We start from the raw sequence: 24894 nt of genomic DNA, 5'->3' as shown, positions 1-24894 counted from the left end.
TAAACTTACCTGTACTTTTTAAGAATCCATACAACTCTATACTTTTTGATTTGGCATAATACGCAAAATTACTAGACATTGAAAACGTGTTGTATTCAAGATGTTATACTCTAAGCAGAAATATAACATTGAGAACTGGGCAGAGTAGGCACTCAAATATTTGGTGAATCAAATATGTGCATTTTTACTTACAGAGGAACTCATCTGATTATATCTGATAATATCTCTATGGAGAGTCCTTAATATGACCATAGCCACCATTCCAGATAAGAAGAGAACGATAACAAGGGAATTCATAATACTAGAAAATTGAAAGAAGAAAAAAGACAAGTTAAATCTCAAGTTCCTTATTTGAACAGTAAAAAGAAACGGTGTGTACATATAAAAGAAAGACATTCAAATTATCATTATGTTGATGAGTTGTCTAAGGTTAAACTTAGATCAAAGGCTGAATACATCAATATATTAAGTGAACTTAAAGCCCTATCACGAAAGTATATTACAAATAAGGCATTAGAAGCAATACTATTCGTAAGGTTATTTTAGAATTTTTTAACAGTACATTCCCAAAAAGAAACAAGAAGTGAATAAGATCAGCAACACAAACTTAGAGAAGGAAAGTTCAGGAATCGAGGTTGAATTAATGGCTGACTGACTTCTTAGCTGATAGACCAAGGCTATAGTCTTTTTATCACTCTATGAGCTTCAGGGTAAAGACCCCACGGACCACTTACCTACCAGCTCTTACTTACTGTTTCTAAAACTAAAACTTAAAAACTATCCCCAAATCAAAACTAATGCTTTCTGCCATCCCACCACCCAGCCAAACTCAGACACATCAAAAAAGTTTCACCAGAATCTATAAAAAGGCTGGCGCTATTTTAGAAAGATGCCAGTAAGATGATTGATGTCTAAAATGCTTGTTAAATGTCGTAAGTAAATTAACTCATGACAGAAAAGAAAGTACATTTATTGTTACATTATAACTATTAATACAACTAGAGATTAGCCCCAAAATCTATCTGGAGGCCCTTCACTTTCACAACCCCCTTGGAGAAACCATTTAAATAAATTTTATCTGAAGAGAGTTCTGGGGGCAGGCGCGTGACAAAATGGGACCCGGACTATTGCCCAAACAAAACACTCTCTGGAAAAGCTAGCATATGATAATAATAAGAATGTGGAGGAGACGGAGGAGGAAGAGGAGGAGGAGGAATAAGGGTAGAAATAGGAGGAGGAGGCCAAGGGGACGCTATTTTCATTTTAATGGCAATGGCAGTATAAGGAAAATCATCATCTCGAAAGACCATACCCATAGCATCACACATTTCCTTACTTTTTCACTTTTATAGACTTCTTCCACAAAAATTGCTTTATTACAAGATAACAGGACTACAGGGAACAAAATACTATATATACACATTCATCTCTTTTCATCAGCTTCTCTGATAGGTCTCCTAAGTTACTAATTTAACAACCTACTCCCACTCTCAGCTCCAATCATTACATTCTCAGTTGGTCCATCCCTCAATTCCATGTGGAAACTACTCCTTCCACAGTCACGAAGGACTTCTGTGGTTTGATCCTGTTGAAGATTCCTGAGGAATCAAGTCCTTTTACTCTGAATCTGCTAGAATGTAAGCTTCATGTGAGCAGAAGCCTGCCTGCCTTATTCACCACTGTGTCCCAGAGGCTACCACAGTCTTTGGCATCATAATAAGAACTAAAAAATACCTGTAGAACGAATGGTCCTTCCCTGACAGATATCATCTCTACCCCATCCTCTCCTTTATATGACCTGCTTGATTAAATGACCACTTGAAATGTTTTGGTTTCTCATACATAATCCTTTCAACTTTCTCCTTGCACTCTTCCCAGTCTTTCGTGACATCCGGACCTTCCTCCACACCAGCTGATTACTGCTTTTTCTCCTTTCTAGTTTTCTTGAACTTTCTGAACCCACAAACAGAAGTTTCTATTGTTTTCCTTTCATCTCTTGTGTAGTGTCCACTTCCACAGTCATATCCTGCTGACTTCCCACCCCAATATTCTTTGCAAGCAGACAGAGTATCTCTATGACGTCTCAGGCTTCTCTTTCCCTTCAACATAAACATTAGTATATTTAAAATACATTATCCTTTTTTCTTTTTCTTTGCATATGTGGGGGGGGAGGAAGAAGGGAAGCTAGCCACAGAGAAGAAAAAATATCACTCAGGATCATCTCTGGTGACAGAATAATTTTTAAAAATATATATGTATATATATTATATATGTACATGTATATGTTTACAAATATATATATATGTTTACACCTATATATTTCCCACCCTGAAGCTACTTATTCTTTATTTCATAAAGTGCTTACCTAAACCACTGAATGTTGGTCTGAGACATGGACTCCAAAATATAGTCCCATCTAGAAGCCCACTTAACGTTTTTGTTTTCCTAAAACAAAAATATAAAAATATGACCAAATTTTACCTGACCTTGTGCTGGTTACAATCCTAAAACAGACAGAAAGTTATTCTGCATGTACTTTCTCCATTTCTTTATTGCTAACTTCATGGAATCATGAGATCTACCCTGACATTTTTATCTTATTTTTATCTACTGATATTCTTCCTCAGTTCAGAAAGGAACTAGTAAGAAAATAATTTTAGCTTACTGCTGTTCACCAGAAATAGCACCTTTTTTGCTACTATTTTTCCGTAATGCTAAATCCACCCCATACTTCATTTCCTTTTGTCCAGATCACATTTTCATCTTAGTTGCAACTTCATATAATACTTGCAAAGGTACACAAAGATATATATAATGAGAGTCACTATAATTTTCTTTGTAAATTTAAAAACCTAGAAACAACCAAAAATGCCTGTCAGAATGGGAATAAACAAACTATGGTATTCCATGCTAAGAAATACCATGTAACTTAAAAAGAATGAAGTGATATGTATATGAAACATGTATATGTATATGAAATAGCATTAAGTGAAAAAAGAAAGGTGAAAAGTATATATAACAAAATTCCAATCTCCCTCCCCAGAATAATACACATATCTTATAGATACAAACATTTTTCTAGAATAATAATAAGAAAAAATAATGGTTACACTTTTGGAGGGAGAGACTAGGAATGGGGAGGTGGTAAGGGAAGGGAGCATTTTACTTATACTTTTTCTATATTATTTGAAGTCTTCACCACATACAAGTATTATTAATATTATTATTTAAATTGAAACTAAAAGATAACTTGCTTTACTGCAACCCACCAGCTCCATCTCCTGCAAACAGGTTTATTATTAGGGTATTTTGTTTATTTATAAAACACTGTTCAACTTAAGTCATCGTTTCTTATCGAATACTCTAATATTTTACATTTTTGTATGTTACGTATTTTGAGATGTTGTAGCAACAAGTTTATAAAAGATGTTTTGTTTTTTAATATTGTTGCTTTCAGAACTAAATAAAACACATGCAATTACCAATCGAGCTGTTTCTGCTGATGTGTGATCAAACTCAAACTGTCAATAGCTTTCTTATAAAATATCCCCACTAGATGAAGATCTTAACTGGTAGTCCCCAATAAACATGTAAACCATTAATGCAGTGTTATTACCCCTCAAATCAGTAACATGCTCTTAGCAAAAGGAAAACGCTGGTGCAGATTGACCAAGTTATGTTTGAAATTACTTATTATTTAAAACTGGGTATCTTTAGGTGATTTTTCTGAAGTTTGCAAATGACAGATTTTAATTAAAATGAGTTTTAATTCATCAGTGGATTTTAGTTAAAACCTGATGACCAGGTGATCATGGCTAACATTACCAGTGATGGGGCAGATTGACATCATGTGCCTCCTGCCGTGAGGTATTAGGTCTGCCATATTCCTGCCAAGAATGTATGGCCTGAGCCTGGTCATGAAGAACCATCAGACAGATCCAGGTTGATGGTCATCCTACAGAAGGTAAGGTCTGTACTCTTGGAAAATTTCAAGGATAGGAAAAACAGGGAAAGACTAAAGAACTGGTCCAGATTGGAGGAGACCAAAAAATAAGCACAACACATAATCCTGGATAGGATCGAGAACCAGAAAAAGTGACATTGTTGGCCAGCTGGTGAAATTTGAATGGATGGATGTGGATCGGATGGTAATGTGATACCAATATTGATTCCTAATTTGGACGGTTGTATGCTAGTTATGTAGGAAAGTGAGCTCGTTTCAGGGAAAGACACTCTGGAGTGTTTAGGGGTGATGGGACATCTACCTAGCTCTCAAAAGATTCAGAGAAAGACAAATGATAATGAACACACAAAGAGAAGAGTGAACAATGGAGTAAATGAGGTATAATGTTAACCATTGAGGCGTCCGGTTAAAGGGACTACAGGAGTTCTTTGTATTGTTATGGCAATTCTTCTGTAGTCTGAAATTGTTTCAAAATAAATTATTTTTAAAAACCTATAAGAAAATCAGAATTCATAGAACTGACAAATCCAGGGATAAATATTCATTGCATGAAAGGATTTACCTTAGCCATTCTATTAAGATATTGTTTCTATAGTAAAATGTGACAATTTGTCAAAATTTGAATTACATGCATCTCTTCACCAGCCTATCCATTGCCTTAAGCAAGTTAACTCATACCAAGTCTTTAAAAAAGGAGAGATACTTTCAAATGTGTACTATGAAGTTTGGATTTTAAATACAAAGAGAGCCTAAATCTGCAGTAGTTAAACCAAATCCTTTTTGCACCAAACATTGCCATCTGCTGGAAATAACAGACCATAACACATATTACTCTTCCTTAAGAAAATAAGAAATTATTTTAAAATCCTAAGGCACATTTGAGAACAACATGACAAATGCAAAAAGATAACTAAGTGGTGGAACCTATTTTTTTAATTCATTTAAAACTAATGAGAGCCGGCCCGGTGGCTTAGCGGTTAAGTGTGCACGCTCCGCTACTGGCGGCCCAGGTTCGGATCCCGGGCGTGCACAGACGCACCACTTCTTCCGCCATGCTGAGGCCGCATCCCACGTACAGCAACTAGAAGGATGTGCAGCTATGACATACACCTATCTACTGGGGCTTTGGGGAAGAAAAAAAGGAGGAGGACTGGCAATAGATATTAGCTCAGAGCCGGTCTTCCTCAGCAGAAAGAGGAGGATTAGCATGGATGTTAGCTCAGGGCTGATTTCTCTCACCAAAAAAAAAAAAAAAAAAAACTAATGAACTATACTTCATCTTTACATGGCAGAGTTTCCAAATCTTTTTTTTTTTAAGAGTAATGTCATAATTTTATTTATTTATTTTTCCCCCAAAGCCCCAGTAGATAGTTGTATGTCATAGCTGCACATCCTTCTGGTTGCTGTATGTGGGACGCGGTCTCAGCATGGCGGGAGTAGTGGCGCGTCGGTGCGCGCCCGGGATGCGAACCAGGCCTCCAGCAGCAGAGCGTGCACACTTAAGCGCCAAGCCACGGGGCCGGCCCTCCAAATCTTTTATAAGACATAGCAATTCTGATAAAATCAGATGAGGTGAACAAGTCTTTAATGTTGTTTATAATGGAGGCACAAGCAACAGACGTAGAAACAAAGACAGGACTTCTTGATTTATAACACAGTACATCATGATGGGTCTCGATCAGTAAAAATTCATGCAGGGACTCAAAGAATCAAGCTGGCAGGCTTCTTCTAGCCCAGATGTTTTCAGCAGGGGGATCAGCACCCCCTAGGGGACATAATGAAAATGTGTGGGGCTGCTACTGATATTAAGCAGCATAGTAGAATGCCAGACGCCCTGCAGTGCACAGGGAGACCCGCACAATGAAGAATTGAGAAGAACTTCCAAATGCCCCCTCCAACATTCGTGTGAGTGAAAAACTGCTTACAATTATCTGCACCAAGATTCTATCTCCATTTTACAGATAAACATAAAGTATTGTTACACATTTTTGATATACATTGATTTTTTTTCCAGGAACGCGACTACCTTGTAAATTGAGGGAAGATGGTACTATGTTTGGTTTGAAACTACCAAAATTGATCAAGATTTCGGAAAATCATGGCATCATTTGGAAACGTGGTATTTGAGCTACTGATGTGGGCCGGCCCCGTGGCTTAGCGGTTGGGTGCGCGTGCTACGCTGCTGGCGGCCCGGGTTCGGATCCCGGGTGCTCACTGATGTACCGCTTCTCCAGCCATGCTGAGGCCGCGTCCCACATACAGCAACTAGAAGGATATGCAGCTATGACATACAACTATCTACTGGGGCTTTGGGGGAAAAAATAAATAAATAAATAAAATTATAAAAAAATTGAGATACTGATGTACAATATTCTTCTACTCATCTGCATTCACAGCTGTCACATTTACAATGATTATACACATAGGTACATGCATCTTACAGTGACCAAAAGATATAGTGAAATACACATTATTTTATTACAAGTTACTTTCTTTTTATTTCTCCTCTATATTATAGTTAGGGTGTTATATTTATGTTTATTGAAACTGTGTATACAGGTTTAATTACCTAGTACCTATTAATATGATTTTACAATAGTAAAGGGAGAGTTATAAAACATTTGTTATTAAAAGAGGACATCAATCTGATAGGGATGACAACTACTGATCTAGCTCAACTTCCTCATTTTCTTATAGGGAAACTGAGGTCCAGAGAGGAAAATGAACTTGTTCCAGGGCACAGTATGATTTTGAGGCCAGCAAGCACCAAAATTTTCTGATTCTCAATTCAGTTATTGGCCCATGCTGCCTGAAAACCAGGAATACATCTTGCAAAAAAAAAAAAAACAATGTAGTAAATGTGGCTAGAGTCCCAGGCTAGCCCACAAATAAAGCTTATATAACTCAAATACATAGCTAAAAGTAATGTGAGTAGAATGAAACAAAAAAACCTTTGCTCGGTAGTGTAAAAACAGTAAGTTTCTAAAGTAAAATTATTGTGAATAGAAATACCTTACCCTGGCATTAAAGGCTATTCAAAATCTCGCCCAAATCTATCTTTCTAACCTTTCTACCAATACTATAAATACGATTAGAGTCTGGGGTGTTACACTGAATCTTTTTGGCCTTTATATACCTCAGCACCTACCACCTGGCACATAGAGTGCATTTAGTGTCTGTTGATGAATGAATGAACAAATGAAAAAAATTTGCTTCAGTTGGACAAGTTTATTTACTGTTCCCCATGTACACCATGTCATTCTTACCTGGAAAGCCCTACCCTTAGCTCCTCTTCAAATTCCTAAAATCCAGGTCTCTTAACTCAGTCCATTGGCCTTCCCACAATGCCTCGCACACCTCTGTCCCTTCTATCCAAATCATACCCAGCATCCTTCGAGACCCAGCTCAAGGCCCCTCTCTTATAAAGCCTTCTTGGCCAATTTTCCCACCCTAATTCCTTCCTGTTCTAAACACACACTATGTATTAAAGAGGCTGCATTAAGAGCCTCGACTCTCTAGTCATACTAATCTGGGTTTATAATCCTTTACATCTGTGACCTCGGGCAAGTTACTTTACCTCTATGAGTCTGTTTTATTTTCTAAAAATGGAGATTTTAAAACAGTACCTGCTTTCAGAGGACTATTGTGAGAAATAAAGTTAAACTAGGTACTTTATAAAAATTCCCATGCTAGGCACATAACAGGCACTCAATAAATATTTGTCATATAAATGGATGAATAAAAGGTCTTCACTCAAATGTTAATCTTTATGACCCATCCTTTAATAACTTCTCAACAGATTTGTTGTATAAACTCCAAACTTTATACCCATTTGGGAACATGAATCATTTTCTGAAAACATAAAGTACACAAATGCTTAATTAAAAAGCAAAAAGACAAGACTTTTTAAACTAAAGATTATTATATTGCCTCTGAACCTTTCTGTAGCCAGTAGCTGCCTGACCAGGGGCTCAGGTCCACAACTCAGCCGATGACCACAGGCTCTGTGGCCAACAGCAGTTTGCAGGTGGCTGCGCTACGGGGGTAGAGGAGGCCCAGGAGGATGGAGGTTGCAACCCAGGTAGCCAACGAGCTGCTGCTGCTGCATGGCACTGACGTCTGTAAGTAATTTGATGTGTGCATGGAGTTCAGCTTTCTGTCCGTGTCCCACTGCCCCGTCCCTGTGTCAGGATTGTGCCCACTTCTCCCCCTGAGAACATCGTCGTGTGTCAAAGATAGATGGAAGACTTCCATAGTCTACAGGAGGGTGAGACAGTATAGTTTACCCAGCCAAGGGCCTGGAATCAATCCATGTCACAGGACATGGTAGGATTTTCTGTATTGAGTGTGAGAAGCAACAAAATGGGGAAAACATGTAGAAGCACAGACCAAAGCAAACAGTCCCTGCAAATGGGAAGGTCTAGATCATTGCCAAGATGGCAGCCGCTAGTCCCATGTGGCTATTCAGCACTTGAAATGTGGATGGTCCTAAGTGAGATGGACTGTAAGTGTAAAATACACACCAGATTTCAAAGACTTGGTATGAGAAAAAATAATACAAAACATTTCTTTACCACAGGGGTATGGGTTAGCAGTTCTGACAGTACTTTACATTATGCTAGAGTTGAACAGATAAGTCAATATATCGTAGATATATTGTCAGAGAAAGAAGTTAGAAATAACTAAGGGGAGAGGGTAGCATGAACACTGCGGGGTGATACTTTGCCACTGTGAGAATAACCAGTTTCCCCAACACTCATAAACCTACAATTTTAACATTCATTGATAATATTGACCTGAATCATTCCCATTGAAACAATTCAGCTAGTTGACAAAGTTCTTCATAACCCATAATGTAGATTAAGTTATTTTATAGTTACAGTTACCAATATATGAACCTTTGCTTCTCATTTGTTCACTGAAAGTTCAGACTATGTTATGGGTTCAATAGGATTTTGTGAGCTACTCTAAGACGCAGCAATGACGTACACCTGGGATACCCAAAGTGGGCTCCACAGTGTGATATAAACATCACTCCAGAAAAGAACCCCATAGTCAAGCACGGTTGTAAATGCTGAGTAAGACTCAATCAAAAGGTTTCTTTATTAGGAGACTTTTAAATATTTTACTAATGCGCTTTGTGAAGCTGAGAGAGGAGGCAGTAGAAAGCAGCATTTTCTAAACTTGTTTGACTAGAGTTCTAGGGAATGCAGTTTAGCAAATGTTCACGTGTACCCTTATCACTGGGTTAAAAAAGCGTTTTCAACCCAAGACAGAAAACGAAGAAACAGCACCATCAGAGATATACATCACCACTCTTCCTTGCACTCCCCCCCCGCAACTACAACGGCAAATTTCTGGTGATCAGATAAAGAATATTGTGGCTTCGTGCATTCTCACTGCAAAATTCCACTCTGCATACATGAGCTACTGTTGTAGAAGACATTTATAAATCAAGTGCTCCTGTATCTGACAGAAGGAATAGGAAACATTGTGTGACTACTATGGGCTAGGCCCTGTGCTAAGTATTTGATATGTTAGCTCGCTTATCTCTGACAGCAATCACATGAGGAGACTTATCCCCATTTTACAGATCAGGAAACACAGGCTCAAAGTAATTTGCCCAAGTTCACACAGCTAGCAAATGCTAAGCCAGGATTCAAATTCAGGTATGCGTGGTTCTTTCCATTGTACCACTTCTGGAAGCCAAGGGCCTTCTGAGCACTCTAAATGAGTTTCAATGGGAAAGGGAAATTCCACGTTCTGGAACAGCTTCCAGGATTCAGAGCGGACTGTTAAGGAACAAGGAGTTGAGACCTAGCCGCAAATAAGGTGAGTCCTCAAATTCCCCCATTTGGTATGGCTGCAGTTGAACTTGTGCTTCAGCTCCATTGACAGCCACAGTTGCTTCCTGACAGGCAGACAGACCACTAATGCCAGACTATGCAGGCTCCTGGTGTGAATCTGAACTTCAGTTTAGAGGTGTTTTCTCCTGGTTTTTACTGTAAACATAAGACTTCCTACATTTAATTTTGATAGCCAAGTGATAAGTGATAAAAATGTAGAAGGGCTTCAGCTCTTCAATCAACTTCTGATAATAGCTTAGACTTTGAATAGTATTCTCAATCATTAGGGAAAAGTTATTTTCATTTCTTCAGGGTGTATTTCATTCCTTTCCCCAGATTACAATTCTATATTTCATCCAGAGATTACAAGACTGGACTATACTTATTGGACTGGTAAATTGCCTGTTTTCACTGATTGTACTTTGGGTAAACTGCAGGATGTAGGATCAAGTAATTCTGACCTCTAGCTGAATGATTCAAAGTACACACACACATTTCTAAGATAAACGTTTCTCATTTTCTTTAAAGTAACTCTGTAGGCAGAAAATATAATAGACCTTTAATATAGAAAAGCAGAATGGTAGAGGGGCAAAACTATGAGTTTGGGGGCCAAACAGACCTGAGTTTGAATATCACTTTAACCTCCTGCTATGATCCTGAGAAAAGGACTTCAGCTTGCTGGCCTTCAGTACCCTCACTTATACAATGGAGAAAACCACTACAGGTGATACACAGGGACAAGAGCAAGGCGGCTCCAACCTGGAATTGCTTTCAGAATGAGATTAGGAAGAATCCCGTTATAATGGCTGTCAGGCCATCTATAGGAATGACACAAACCAAGCACAATTTGTAAATGGTTGAAGAGATTTAAGACCTAATCCCAAATAAGGTGATTAGAGTGTGGTCTCAGGAAAGCACATCTAAATCTGTAAGAAATAAGCCTTATACAAAATCAAGTATATAATCAAAGTGAATCAAAAATATGATTTATAGTCTTAAAAAAACTAAAAAGGAAAATACATAGATCTACATAGTCTAAAAGGTTTTCCCTATAAAAGGAAAGCCCCAAAGTTAATCTTTTGGTGAAACACCTCTAATACTGTCCAGGGCTGAGAGTACCTACCTATGAATATAAACATCTGCTCCATGGACAAGCATAGCATTAGAGTGCCATGAATATCATCTTTTAATATGTCACCTCCCTTTGCTCTGGGGTCCTATGCTCACCAAGAAACTTTCTATTTATTCTATTCTATTTATATTTGCTTTCTTATACATCTTTATGACAGGTGGATGTGCTGACCAGCTAACAAGAATGGTGTGGTCCACTAGGCATTTATGTTTCTCCATTTAAATTAATAAATTGGTATTCTGGTTTATACATTGGACCCTTAGGAGTTTGCCTAGTATAAATCTATCTCCCTTTGGTATACTCACAAAATTAAAATTCTGAAGCATGATTTTAAAGGATTAACAAAAACCTAGTATTGCTGAGTGTGTGAAGAAACAGCAGATCCTTGGGCTTAGCAACTTTTCTGGAAAAGAATTTGGCAATATGTTATCAAAACGTTGGGCTGGCCCAGTGGCGTAGTTGTTAAGTTCATGTGCTCCGCTTCAACGGCCCAGGGTTCACAGGTTCAGATCCCAGGCAGAGACCTACACATCACTCATCAAGCCATGCTGTGCTGGCATCCCACATACAAAATAGAGGAAGATGGGCACAGATGTTAGCTCCAGGACAATCTTCCTCAGCAAAAAGAGGAAGATTGGCAACAGATGTTAGCTCAGGACCAATCTTTCTCATCAAAAAAAAAAAATGTGTACACTTTTTTACCTAAATAGTTCTACTTCTAGGAATTTAACTCTAGGAGATAATCACACAAGTAAAAAAGTAAGGATGTTCAGTAAAGCATTGTTTATAATTAAAAATTAGACATTTGGGTTGTTTTCATCAATACGGCACTAAAAAAGTCCATTATGGCCTATATGTTAAATGAATATGTAGTCAATAAAAAGAAAGAATGTGACTCTATGTTTATTGATATGGAAAGATGTCCATGACACACACCTTAAGCAAAAATAGCACATATAATATCCCATTTGTACAAAGTTGTATACTTAGCACCATGTGCAGTGTTTCCCTTGTATAGTCTACAGAACATTATATCCCCATGAATTCTGCCAGTGTCTATGAAACGCTGCATATTATAATTGTCTTTTGAAAATCCCTTTCTTCCACCGGCTTATTAACATAGTGGATACTCTTGAAGCCATAGTTTTAACATTTTTCAACCTAGCGTTATCCAAAGTAACATCATCATAGAATTATTTTTTCACATAACACCTTTAAATACCAAGAAAAAGCAAGTAAAATAAAATATAAAGCAATCAGTTTCCAGAAAACCCTTTGGGAAACAAAAGCATCAGAGAGCTGATAGTTTATTTACCAGAACGTTAATAGTCAGTCTGTCTGTCTATCTATGTATCTACCAAAAATACACACCATCTTTATAAAAATAGCTATTTACGAAAGAAAAAATTCGAGATGTACAAATGTGGACATCTGTGTCATGCTAAGGGCTTTACATATTCTGAAGATGAGGGTGAAATGACATGAGAAGAAATCGAGGCTCAGCGATCATGTGACTTACGTAAGCTCCCACAGCCAGTAAGTGGCCAAGCCTCAATTTGAATGGCAGGTCAGTCTGAGTCCAACATGTGTGCTCTTTTCACTACACTATACTGTGTCCCTTCCACGATATATTCTTCTTTTAGAGTCCCACTTGAGCAGCCAGCCAGCTGCCAAACCCTGGGCGACACCCCTCTGGTTTCCCATGTACCTCTTTCAAACCTCAATATGAAGCAAGAGAAAGTAAAGTACCTGGCACAGTACCTGAAAGGTAGTCGATTGAAGACAGCAATTCCTTTAATGATTGTCCTTTGAATGGTTTTAACATGAAGAACTTACCTACTTTCTTGGGCCCTTAGCTATGTTATACAACTTTAAATTGATGAAAATTGAGGCTTCAATGTTAATGAAGTATATGATACTTATATACTTGATTTGGAAAAAAGTAAGAGGATGGCATGGGATACTTACTTCAAATTTCACAGAGTAAGTGTAGGTTACATTCAACTTATCTGTATATTCTCCAGGAATTTCCATAGGGGGTCCATCACAAGTTAGGTGGTTTTCATCTGAATGCTTATAGCTAATAAAAGAAAAAAAAGGAAGGCAATTTTTATACCAAACTGTAATAAATTTCTGACTCATGGCTATTCAGGCATGTAACAATAGCAGGCTGAGAAAAGAGGCCTTTCAGTATATTTTGAATTTAAAACTCTTTACGATTTAAAATACTTCTGTGTCTAAATGTCCCTAACACTCAAATGAGACTCAATAAACTGCCCAAAATGGAATACTTAAGAACCTTCTCTTTGCCTGTTGATAGATTAAAAAAAAAAAAAAAAAACTTCTACTAGCAAATGGCTTTATTTTTTCATCTTTCATCTCATCCCTCTTCGATATACTAAATAACCTATCTTGTAACTTTAGCTGTAGGGTTAGAAAATGAAATAGATGAAGCAGAAATCATTTTTATAAGTACCCAGAGATTTGAGGGCCTACTGTGTGTAAAATAACATGCTTAGCAATGAAAGGTATTGAGGACATAATCTACGTGAAAAAGAGAATGATTATTAAAAACAGAAGATGGAAAACAAAAACTGGAGAAGTTTGAAACTGGACAGGACTGGTGAAGCTAGCAAATGCCTGGTCAGGAATAAAGAAACTCTTAATATCACTTGAAAAGCGAAAAAGGAATAAAGGGGAGATAGAAAAATCAAAAGAAGAAACTGTGATGCTTCCCTTTTAAATTATTTACTCAACATGCAATTTACTCCTTGGCTTCTGTCTAAAGACTAATATGCAATCCTTATTGGATTGTTACATACACACACAATAAAACCATTCGCTCGCAATTGCCCAGGTTGTTGACGTATACCTCTTTCTATTCATTTTTATAACTCAGTTGCCCTTATTAAGTGTTTGTAGGATGCATGCATTCTATTTAAAGCCAAAATACATTTTAAAATAGTTATGAATTAAACTAATAATAATTGTTATGCCTACAGATCAAAACTTAACACTAAATAGAAAAATTAAATTACTGCATGATAATGCATATCAAGGTTTGCTGTTTAAGTATGGGTCTTGACCCCAGTACAGGAAATATCTGCATTTCATATGAGAAAGATTATGCAGCAAAAACAACCTTACAGGCCATTTTCAGAACTTTGGCTTTTACTCTGAGATCGGAAGTCACTGGAAGATTCTGAGCAGAGGACTGACACGAGCTGACATTTAAAGAGGAATGCTCTGAATGCTGTATTGAGAACAGATTTCTAAAAGACAAGGGTGGCAGCGGGGAGACCAGCTAGGTTTTTGCAATAATCCAGGTGAGCTATAAGGATGTCTTAGACCAAGTGATAGTGGTGAAGGTGATGAGAAGTGGTGGATTCTGAACATATTTTGAAAATAGAGCCACATGATCTGCCAGAGGATTGGACTGGATATAGGGTATAAGTGAAGAAAGATAAAGAGGAATGAAGGGTGATGCCATGGTTTAGGGGCCTCAGCAGCTGGAAAGAAGTAGTTGCCATTTACTGAGATGGAGAAGACAACAGGAGAAGCAGGTTTGGCGGGAAGATTAGAAGTTCATTTTTGGACATGTTAAGTTTGAAATGCCTATTAGACATCCAAGTAGACAGCTAAATACACAAGTCTAGAGATCTAAGAGTCATTGTGGTATCTAATGCCATGAGACAGGATAAAGGTCACCAAGGTATAAGTACAAATAAAGAAGAGAAAAAGTTCAAAAACTGAGTCCTGGGGCCCTCCAACATTAAGAGGTTGGAGAAATGAGGAGAAAACTGATAAGCAACAAGCGAGACAGGAGAAAAACTAGGAAAATATGGTAACCTAAAAGCCAAATGAAGCAAGTGTTTTAAGGAAAAAGAGATGATCAACTATGGTAACCATCAGGGAAATTAGCTGGGTAGAGTACCTAAAAGAAAACACAAAATTGTAGGCCTAGAAAACTGTTAGGCCTAACTCACTTCTATGACCTTGAGCAGATTGCCTAATTCTGAAAAAGATGAATTATAACACAGTCCTTGTTCTCAGGGGGCCCAAATAAATGACCTGTACAGTGATTAAAGATTTATCACACGCATATGTAAGCTATTACTATGGACAGTGTAGAATGAATTTGTTGTTAGTGCTCTCGAGTTAATTCTGACTCCTAGCGCCCTGTGTACAGCAGAGCAGAACCCTGCCTGGTCTTTTGGTGCCATCCTCTCACCTTCTGGCGCTATATCAGACAATGCTCTGCTACAGTTTGTAGGGTTTTCATGGCCAATTTTTTGGAAGTGGGTGGCCACGTCCTTCTTCCTAGTCTATCTTAGTCTGGAAGCTCCGCTAAAACCTGTCCAACATATTTGAAATATTGGCGGCATAGCTTTCAGCATCAGAGTAACATGCAGCCACCACAGTCTGACAACCAACAGATGGGTGGTGTGGTTCCCTGACCTGGAAACGAACCCGTGCCATGGCGGTGAGAGTGCTAAATCTTAACCACTAGACCACCAGGGCTGGCCATAGAAGAAATACAACTCTAAAAAATTATTTTCTTGGCCTTTTTACTCTATCTGAGTCTGAGAACATGAGATGTGACTGGAAAGCATTAAGTTTGATTTTCATATAGCTGACAAGATTAGCTTCCTGGATGATTGTACTTTGTGTGTTTACTACCTTTCTAACTAAATGATTTTCAACATGAGCCATCATTCTGAGTCAGACCTCACAGTCCATCATCCTAAAAATCTGTTGCCAGATATCAGAACTGACATACACAAAAAACCATGGGTGATTGCCCTTGGCAATGGTTAGTATTTCCTGGTCTCGCTTAGTAACTATGTTTACCCCTGTTATTCCTAAATATGCCCTGATCCTTTCCATTCTTCTTTTATTTCCTGTCTGCAACACTTTGTGAAGATAAACGATCTTCAAAATTTTTAACAGAGCCACTAATTTGAAAAGAATATCGTTTTACTAAGACAAATCAGAGTTGGAAAATACCAGTGTTCTTCACCATTTGGGGCCTGTTTATATAATGAAATCTATGGACCCTTTTGCCCAGAAAAACACTCATCAATAAAGATTTCCAGGGTTTGATGCATCAGGGTCCATATTAAAAACTCCTAATTTAGCCCTCTCCTTTATACAGATGAATAAATTAAGCCTATGAGAGATCAAGTTAACCTACCCATGGTCAAAAGCTTGTCACAATACATTCTCTAACTATTCTTTCCCTTTGGCCATGAGCAGTGACAGATGGAACTGCCGTGGCTAAGGTAAAATAGGATAGTAGACTTAAAAACAATGAAGCCTGATTCCTTTCTATGAACTTAGGATTGACTTTCCAAATGGAACCAGCAGAGTTGAGACTAAAAATCCAAATTTTCTAATTCTTTGTTCTGTATTCAGAAAACTATACTATACTTGCCTCATTTAACATACGTCACATAAGTTTCAAGGGTAACTTCCTCCATCCTAGTATTTCAGGTTTTGTAATATTTTGCCCATAATGGATCATGATTTTATATACTGTGTGATATATCCCCCTCTCTACCTGTCAATTGGAGAGTACTAATGTTATCCTACAGTGTCAAAGAATCTTAGAGTTGGAAAATTAAAGGTCACCTGTCCAGTCTCCTACCCAATGCAGAATTGTCCTTTACATTTCATTGAGCACTTACTTACCAGGGACCAGATACTAAGCTAGATGCCTTATTACAAAATCTCTAGCAGCTAGGTCATCCAGACTCTTCCTACAAACATCCGGGGACAGAGTACTCACTAATTCTTGAGATTGCTTATTCAACTGTTAGAAATTTCTAATTGTTAGCAGATTCTTCCTTAGCTGATACCTGTCTAATAGACTCCACTGGTACTAGACCTGTCCTCTGAAGAAACACAAATCTAAATCTAATCTCTTTGTTGTATGGCAGCAACTAAAGTAGAGAGTTAGGATACCCTCAATAAGTCTATTCTCTGCCAGATCTGTCAATTCTTCCTCACATCACATGGTATTCAGATGCTTACTATAGGTAGAAGGGAATAAAATTACCCATTTGATTTTTCAAACTGTATGTCTAAGGTTATATCACATGTGTATATTAAAAATGAAAATTCTAGTTGAGAACTTCTACATTTTGAGTTAATTTTTAAATTAATGGAGCTAATTAAAAAGATATTCTGTAATTACCTTTTAGGATCAAGTCTAGCAGTAACCAATCTTGCAATACCCCCATTTGTTTCACTTTCCCTGTGATATGTAAGAGTAATATCAACGTGGTTGAAGAGGTAGAAAGTATTATTTTTGTTGAATTCAGACTGCAAAAAGATAAAGAAATTTTAAAGAAGTTTGAACTTTTCCTAGAAACTAAAAAATATAAAATCTAATCATGGAATAAAACTTAGATACACTAGTTTTTTAAAAATTGAGCTATAAATTAAGCATACTGAAGAGTAAATGTGTTTTTATAAGATTAAAACTACAACCATGAGCATCTGGCATAAAATTAAGATGTTAGTTACTTCTATAGTCTTAAACAATTGTTACTTCTATAGTCTTAAATAGTTGTCAGAAAGGAACAATATTGCAAAACTGTAAAATTAATAAATGTACGTATCTCTGGATTTTTAACCACACAAAACTATGAAGTAACACAAATAAACTAATACTATGTTGTCAGTATATATAGTTTAAGCATATCAAGAGTTTGGGCTTTATTTATGGTAAAAGTAATGAAGCAAAAAAACATAGAAAGAAAATATGTTTCAGAATGTTAACAGTGGTACCTCCGGGTAGTGAGATTATAGGCAATCTTTTTTCCGCTGCTTTGTTATACTTTTCTGTACTTTCGAAATTTTCTCTAATGAGGGTATATGTACATTTATAATTAGAAGCATCAAACAGACAAAAAGTGAATTAAACTCTCCCTACCAGCCAAATATTCACTAGTTCACTCCCTAGTAGCCACAACTATATAAGATAATTATCCAAACTTCCTAAATGTGAAAGTTCATACAAATCATCCAGGGATCTTGTTAAAATGCAGATGCTGATTCACTAGGTCTAGGGTGAGGCCCAAGATTCTGTATGTCTGATAAGCTCCCAGGTGATGCCAATGCTCCTGGCCCAGGAACACACTTTGAGAACCACTGATCTCATCCAGAAGAAAAAAAATTTTTGACTGCTCTTTTCTGATAAAAGTGGTTACAGGAGAATAAATGACTATTTTTCCATGGGGATTTTAGGGCAGTTTCTGTATAACAGTTGTTATGGGTTAGACTGTGTCCCCCCAAAAAGTTATATTGAAGTCCTAACCCCTAGTACCTGTGAACATGATCTTATTTGGAAATAGGATCTCTGCAGACAAAATCAAATTAAGATGAGACCATTAGAGTGGGCTCTAATCCAGTATGACTGGTGACTTGACAAGAAGGGGAAAAGGCTATATGAAGACAGAGACACACAGGGAGAATGCCATGTGAGGACAGAGGCAGAGATTGGAGTGGTGCAGCTGCAAGCCCAGGAACCTCAAAGATTGCCGGCCATCACCAGAAGCTAGCAGAGAGGCCTGGAACAGATTCTCCCTCACATCCCTCAGAAGGACCCAACACTGCCAACACCTTGATCTTGGACTTCTAGCCTCCAGAACTGTGAGACAATCAATTTCTATTGTCTTAAGCCACCCATTTTGTGGTACTTTGTTACAGCAGCCCAAACAAACTAATACAAGGGTTAAGAATATGAGCTTTGCAATCAGATAGCTATATGATCAAAGACCAGTCATTTAGCCTTTTTAAGCCTCAGTTTCCTCTTTTTAAAAATCAGGACAATAATGGGATTGCTCGTAGGATTGCTGAGAGGACTAAATAGGATAATGTATGTGAAGTACTTAGTGCAGTGCTGGGCATAGGAAGCCTTCAATAAATATTAGCTATTATGTCACCCAGGCCTTCAATCTTCAGAAAATAAGTACAAATGAGCCTTGTCAATTACCATATTGAGTAATCTACAATATGTAGGACTCCTAGATTAAGAATTATGGCTCTGCACATCTCAGAATTGACGGTGATGGCGCTGAAGGAATTTTAGAGATCATTTAGTACAGTGATGATAAAGAAGAGGGAAAGAGTGATCCTGTGGAGGCGTGTCAGAATCAGCTTGGGCTAGAGAGTAAGTACTGATCACTGCAGTGCTGTCCATAATTGCCAAAAACTAGAAACAATCAAAAATGTCTATCAATACAGTTAAATGAAATATGGTATAACCATACAGAGAAATAAAATGCAGGCAGTAGATTTGCATGTATTCGTATGGAGGTATATCCATGATATATACCAATAGAAGCAGCACAGCATAGTGGTTAATATGCAGACTCCACAGTCAAACTGCCTAGGCTGAAAGCTCAGGTAGGGCATGTACTAGCCTGTGTGACCTTGGCCAAGTTGCTTAACCTCTCAGTATCTCAATTACCACACCTATAAAGTAGAGATCATAAGAGTACTTACCTTAAAAGGTGCTGTGAGGATTAAATCAACCTATGAAAAGCATTTCAACCACTGTCGGGCATAAAGTAAGTACTCAATATGATGGGCAAAGTGGTAACAAGGCCCTTCCGGATCTAAATCCTGCTTGTCTCTCTAGACTCATCTGCTGCCACAGCCTCTACTTGTAACCCACTAAATTACTAAAAAGAATTCTTTATTGTGTGTTTCATGTCACTCATCTTATATCTCTGTCACTTACCACATCAAATTGTAGTCAGTATATTTACATGTTTACAACCCCTAGTAAATTATATTCCCCAGTAGATCACAGGGCTAGGAACTTTGTTTCATTCATTCATTCATTCAACAAACATTTTTTGAGCATCTACTATGTGCCAGGCACTTCTTAACTATATCCTCAGAGCTAATATCCTTTAGGTGCTCAAAAATATAAGAGGGGGGCTGGCCCCGTGGCTTAGCGGTTAAGTGCGTGCGTTCCGCTACTGGCGGCCAGGGTTCGCATCCTGGGCGCGCACCGACGCACTGCTTCTCCAGCCTGGCCGCGTCCCACATACAGCAACTAGAAGGATGTGCAGCTATGACATACAACTATATACTGGGGCTTTGGGAGAAAAATAAATAAATAAAAATTAAAAAAGAAAAAGTGAAGCTTTAAAAAAATATATAAGAGGTAGTTTGGTATGGTGCAAAGAGAACAGAATTTGGATCAAAAAACATTGGAATGGAATTCAGATTTTGCCACAGACAATCTTTTGCATATCAGTCTTACTGGGCCTTAGTTTTCTTAGCTGTAAAATGGGGATACCATTACTTACTTTATAAAATTGTTAACTGTATTAAGTGAGAAATTATATGGAGGGGCTGGCCCCGTGGCTTGGTGGTTAAGTGCGCGCGCTCCGATGCTGGTGGCCCGGGTTCGGATCCCGGGCGCGCACCAAGGCACCACTTCTCCATCCATCCTGAGGCCAAGTCCCACATACAGCAACTAGAAGGATGTGCAGCTATGACATACAACTATCTACTGGGGCTTTGGGGGGAAAAATAAATAAATAAAATCTTTAACAAAAAAAAAAAAAAAAAGAAATTATATGGAAAGCCCTAGCACAGCACCTGGCACAGAATAAGGAAGTCATTAAATGTTAATTTCCATCCTACTAGATGTTAAAATTATGCTTTAAAACTTTAACTAGAGGGCCGGCCCGGTGGCTTAGCGGTTAAGTGCATGCGCTCGGCTGCTGGCGGCCTGGGTTCGGATCCCAGGCGCGCACCGACACACCGCTTCTCCAGCCATGCTGAGGCCGTGTCCCACGTACAGCAACTAGAATGATGTGCAACTATGACATACAACTATCTACTGGGGCTTTGGGGGAAAAAATAAATAAATAAAATAAAATTAAAAAAAAAAAAAAACTTTAACTAGATTTCCAATTCCAGTCTTATTTGGGCCAAATCTCCTGCTGAAAACTACAAGTGATAAATATAACAAGTATCTCCTTAAAAGCAATAGGAGCATAAATGTACAGCACCCAGAGTGAACCATAATGTAAACTATGGACTTTGGGCAATTACAATGTGTCAGTGTAGTTTCATGGATTGTAACAAATGGGCCACTCTGGTGGAGAGTGTTGATAATGGGGGAGGTTGTGCCTATGTTGGGACAGGGGGTAGATGGGAAATCTCTGTACCTTCCTCTTAATTTTTCTGTGAACCTAAACCTGCTCTAAAAAATAAAGTCTTTAAAATTAAAAAAAAAAAAAAAAAGCAACATGAGCTAACAAGAAAGTAAGTAATTACCATGTCAATTCTAAGGGAAAGCAGAAAGCCAGAGAGGTAAGCTGGGTAAGGGAGCACTGATGCTGCTATTGCCCTGAGGACACCTGCTGACCCGGGCAAACATGAACTTCGGTTTGCGCAGCCTCATGGGATGAGGAGGAGAGAACTCAGCGAGGGCCCTCCCAGGTGAGAAGGCTAATATGAGGCCCTCTGCACGTTAAGATGAGACCACCCACCCCTCCGAAAAGCAACATTCTCAGGGTAAAAGGAAGCCAGAAGTGAACCTGCTCCACATTCCCAACAGACCGGAGGGAAGATGGCCTTGATGCTAAAGAGAACAAAGGGGGACTGTCTTTGAGAAGTTGTGGCCACAGGCCAGCCCTAACATAAATTTGCAGGCTGGATTCACATCACCTAAGTGGCCCCAGGAAGTTCAAGTTGTGAATTTGCTTTAAGGTAGTCCCAGACTGGTATTTCTCAAAGATGTCTTGCAGAAGTAAATGAAAATCCTCTCTGGAGAAAAGTACTTTGACCCTAGGACTCAAAGAAACTCCACAAACAATTTTTGAGAACAGTGAGCATGTGGTCAAAATAATGAAACACACAAAGAAAAAGGGCTTCGTGAGCAAGAACCAGCAGAAACAAACCTGCAAGGATTTCACATCGAGGAATGATCAGAGGCAGGTTTAAAATTAACTAAATTTAAGATATTTAAAAGAAATAAAATGCAAGCATGAAAGCACATGCATGAAATAGAAGAGTATAAAATAATCACTTAGCAGATTTGGAAAAGAACAAAATAAAACTTGTAGAAATGAGAAAGATGATTACTGAAATTAAAAATTCAATGCCTATGTTTAAGAAAATAAACAAGTGAAGAGAGAATTTATAGACTAGGAGATAAACCAGAAAAACATAGCACATAAAATAATGGAAAATACCACAGGGAGGTTAAGAGACATGGAGGAGGGGCCGGCCCCCTGGCGTAGCGGTTAAGTACTCGCGCTCCACTGCTGGCGGCCCGGGTTGGGATCCCAGGCGTGCACTGACACGCCGCATGTCAGGCCATGCTGTGGCAGCGTCCCACATAAAGTGGAGGAAGACTGGCATGGATGTTAGCCCAGGGCCAGTCTTCCTCAGCACAAAGAGGAGGATTGGCATGGATGTTAGCTCAGGGCTCATCTTCCTCACAAAAAAAAAAGAGAGAGAGAGAAACATGGAGGAGAAAATATAGAACATTTAACACAGCTTTAACTGGAGTCTGAAAAGGAGAGAAGAAAATATCTGAGAACGGCTGAGAATTCCAGAACTGATAAAAGGCAACAATCCAGGAAACTCAAAGAATTACAAAAAGGATTAAAAACAAAGCAAAACATAATTATGAAACTGCATGACACCCTCTAAAGAAAGAAGTGACTAATAAGTAGGTATAAACGAAAGGACTATAACAAAAATACAAACCTTCTTAAATAGTAGAATAATTACAACAATAAAAATATAGACCACATAAAGACTTTTCAAATAAATATCATATATCACGGAATCAAAAATGCCACCGATATCATTATTTTATGTGCAGCTAAGGAAAAAACACTGCCAATTAAACTTTAAGACACATTCTGATGTAATAAATGTTAAAATATGGGGAAATATGAGTCTTAGAACTGACAAAATATGGAATATAAAAATAGTAAACAAAACATAAAATAATATAACAGAACTGAGACCAAATGTAATATCAATAAATGTAAATGTAAATGGGCTTAACTCACGTTATTAAGAGGAAAAGATTTTTCATAAGATACCACAAAGCAAAACTCAACAATATGTTGTATACAAGAGACACATCAAAAACGAAGAGATTCTGAAAAGTTAACAATGAAAGGCTAGTCCAAGTTACACCAAGTAAATATATGCAAAAAGAAAACAAGGCGGGCCGGCCCCGTGGCGTGGCGGTTAAGTGCACGCGCTCCGCTGCTGGCGGCCCGGGTTCGGATCCCGGGCGAGCACTGACGCGCCGCTTCTCCGGCCATGCTGAGGCCGCGTCCCACATACAGCAACTAGAATGGATGTGCAACTACGACATACGACCGTCTACCGGGGCTTTGGGGGAAAAATAAATAAATAAAATTTAAAAAAAAAAAAAAAGAAAAGAAAACAAGGCAGTTGGACTTCCTCCTCCAGACATGATGGAATAACGTGAGACCAGATTTACCCTTTCACCTTAAACAACTTAAAAAAAATGGATAAAATATATGAAACAACAGTTTCCAGACCTTGCGCAACAAAGAACGTTAAGAGGGTGATCACCAAGAGAAGAACAAATGAGGTGAGCCCTACTACTGCCTCAAGCTTACTTGCCAGAGAGAATTTCCAGGCTGTGGTGCAGGGAAAGGATACCCAAGCAGAGCTCTGCAGTCTCCCCGAGGTGAGAAGACAAAATTCAAAGTCCAGAGAGGCCAAAGGTGCTCGATTTTGTGGGGCACCAGAGAGAATACAGCTGCACAGAGATTTCTGGAGATATGCAGAGGGCTCTCTTTCATCAGAGTAGTGATCAGTACATGCGTGTAAGGTATGCCAGTTATTGATTTATTGCCTCTCATATCCAAATTCATGCTTTTTGACATCTGTGAAAATTATCTGGCCCCTCATACATTTTAAATACTTTTCCTTTGCAAGCTAGCACCGAATGAAGCTTTGTCAGTAGAGGGCGCTAGACAGACACTGCAAGGGAAAAGGGTTTCATTTCAGGGCTGATGGGAGCTCACTCCACAGCTCCTGTTTGTCTAGCGTGTGCAACCTCTAACGAATTAATGGATCCATGCATCACAACAAAAAGAGACAATAAGACGTCAGGTTGTGGGGAGGGAGAGATGAATAGGTGGAGCACAGAAGATTTTTAGGGCAGTGAAACTACTCTGTATGATATTGTTACAGTGGATACATGTTATTATACATTTGTTCAAACCCATAAAATGTACAACACCAAGAGTGAACCCTAATGTAAACTATGGTCTTTGGTTGATAATGGTGTACCAATGTAGGTTCATCAATTGTAATAAATGTACCACACTCTGGTGAGTGATGTTGATAATGGTGGAGGCAATGCATGTGTGGGGGCAGGAGGTATATGGGAAATCTCTGTACCTGCTGCCTAATTTTTCCTTGAACCTAAAACCACTCTAAATAATAAATCTATTTTTAAAAAAGAGACATTATGTGCCACCTGATGAAAGAACATACTACTACCTTATCTCGCCAAAGAGATCGAACCTGAATCTCATCAAGCTGCTGGATCCACTTGCCAATTTGCAGGAAATAAAGGACAGAGGAACATGCACCATTGTTTGGATAAATAATACAGGGATGGACAAATGGATAGATATGTGATAAATCAAATACAGAAAAATGTTAATTGTAGAATCTAGGTGATGGGTACATGAGTGTCCACTACATAATTCACTCAACTTTTCTGTGTGCTTGAAAAAGCTCATAATAAAATATTGAAAAAAGATATAGAAAATAGTCAAGTCTACTACAGTGTCTAGGGATGTGGACTTGGGTGATAAAACTATAAAAGAAACTCAAGGAAGTGCTTAGGATAAAAGGACAATGGTTATCTTAGGGGAAGGGTGTTGTAATGGGTAGGGATACATGGGTACCTTCTG

General features: G+C 38.3%; 1 protein-coding gene across 6 annotated transcripts in view; it reads right to left on the bottom strand.

The window, feature by feature from the left end:
* The window catches only part of LOC131401483 (transmembrane 9 superfamily member 2-like), a 74277-nt gene that overhangs the window by 32333 nt on the left and 17050 nt on the right, over positions 1 to 24894 (bottom strand). For 5 of the 6 annotated variants that reach the window (XM_058536846.1, XM_058536847.1, XM_058536851.1 and 2 more), the window contains 4 exons: positions 17139 to 17266; positions 12911 to 13022; positions 2366 to 2445; positions 193 to 301 (listed from right to left, as the gene is read on the bottom strand). In XM_058536846.1, coding sequence (XP_058392829.1) covers positions 193 to 301; positions 2366 to 2445; positions 12911 to 13022; positions 17139 to 17266 — 429 coding nt within the window. The remainder of the gene's footprint in view (positions 1 to 192; positions 302 to 2365; positions 2446 to 12910; positions 13023 to 17138; positions 17267 to 24894) is intronic. The other variant, XM_058536850.1, reaches the window with a different exon arrangement.

This window comes from Diceros bicornis, chromosome X (genome assembly GCF_020826845.1).
Source record: "Diceros bicornis minor isolate mBicDic1 chromosome X, mDicBic1.mat.cur, whole genome shotgun sequence".
In the NCBI taxonomy this organism is placed as follows: domain Eukaryota; kingdom Metazoa; phylum Chordata; class Mammalia; order Perissodactyla; family Rhinocerotidae; genus Diceros; species Diceros bicornis.
The sequence above is the reverse complement of the archived record's forward strand: the minus strand, read 5'-3'. Positions and strand labels throughout refer to the sequence as shown.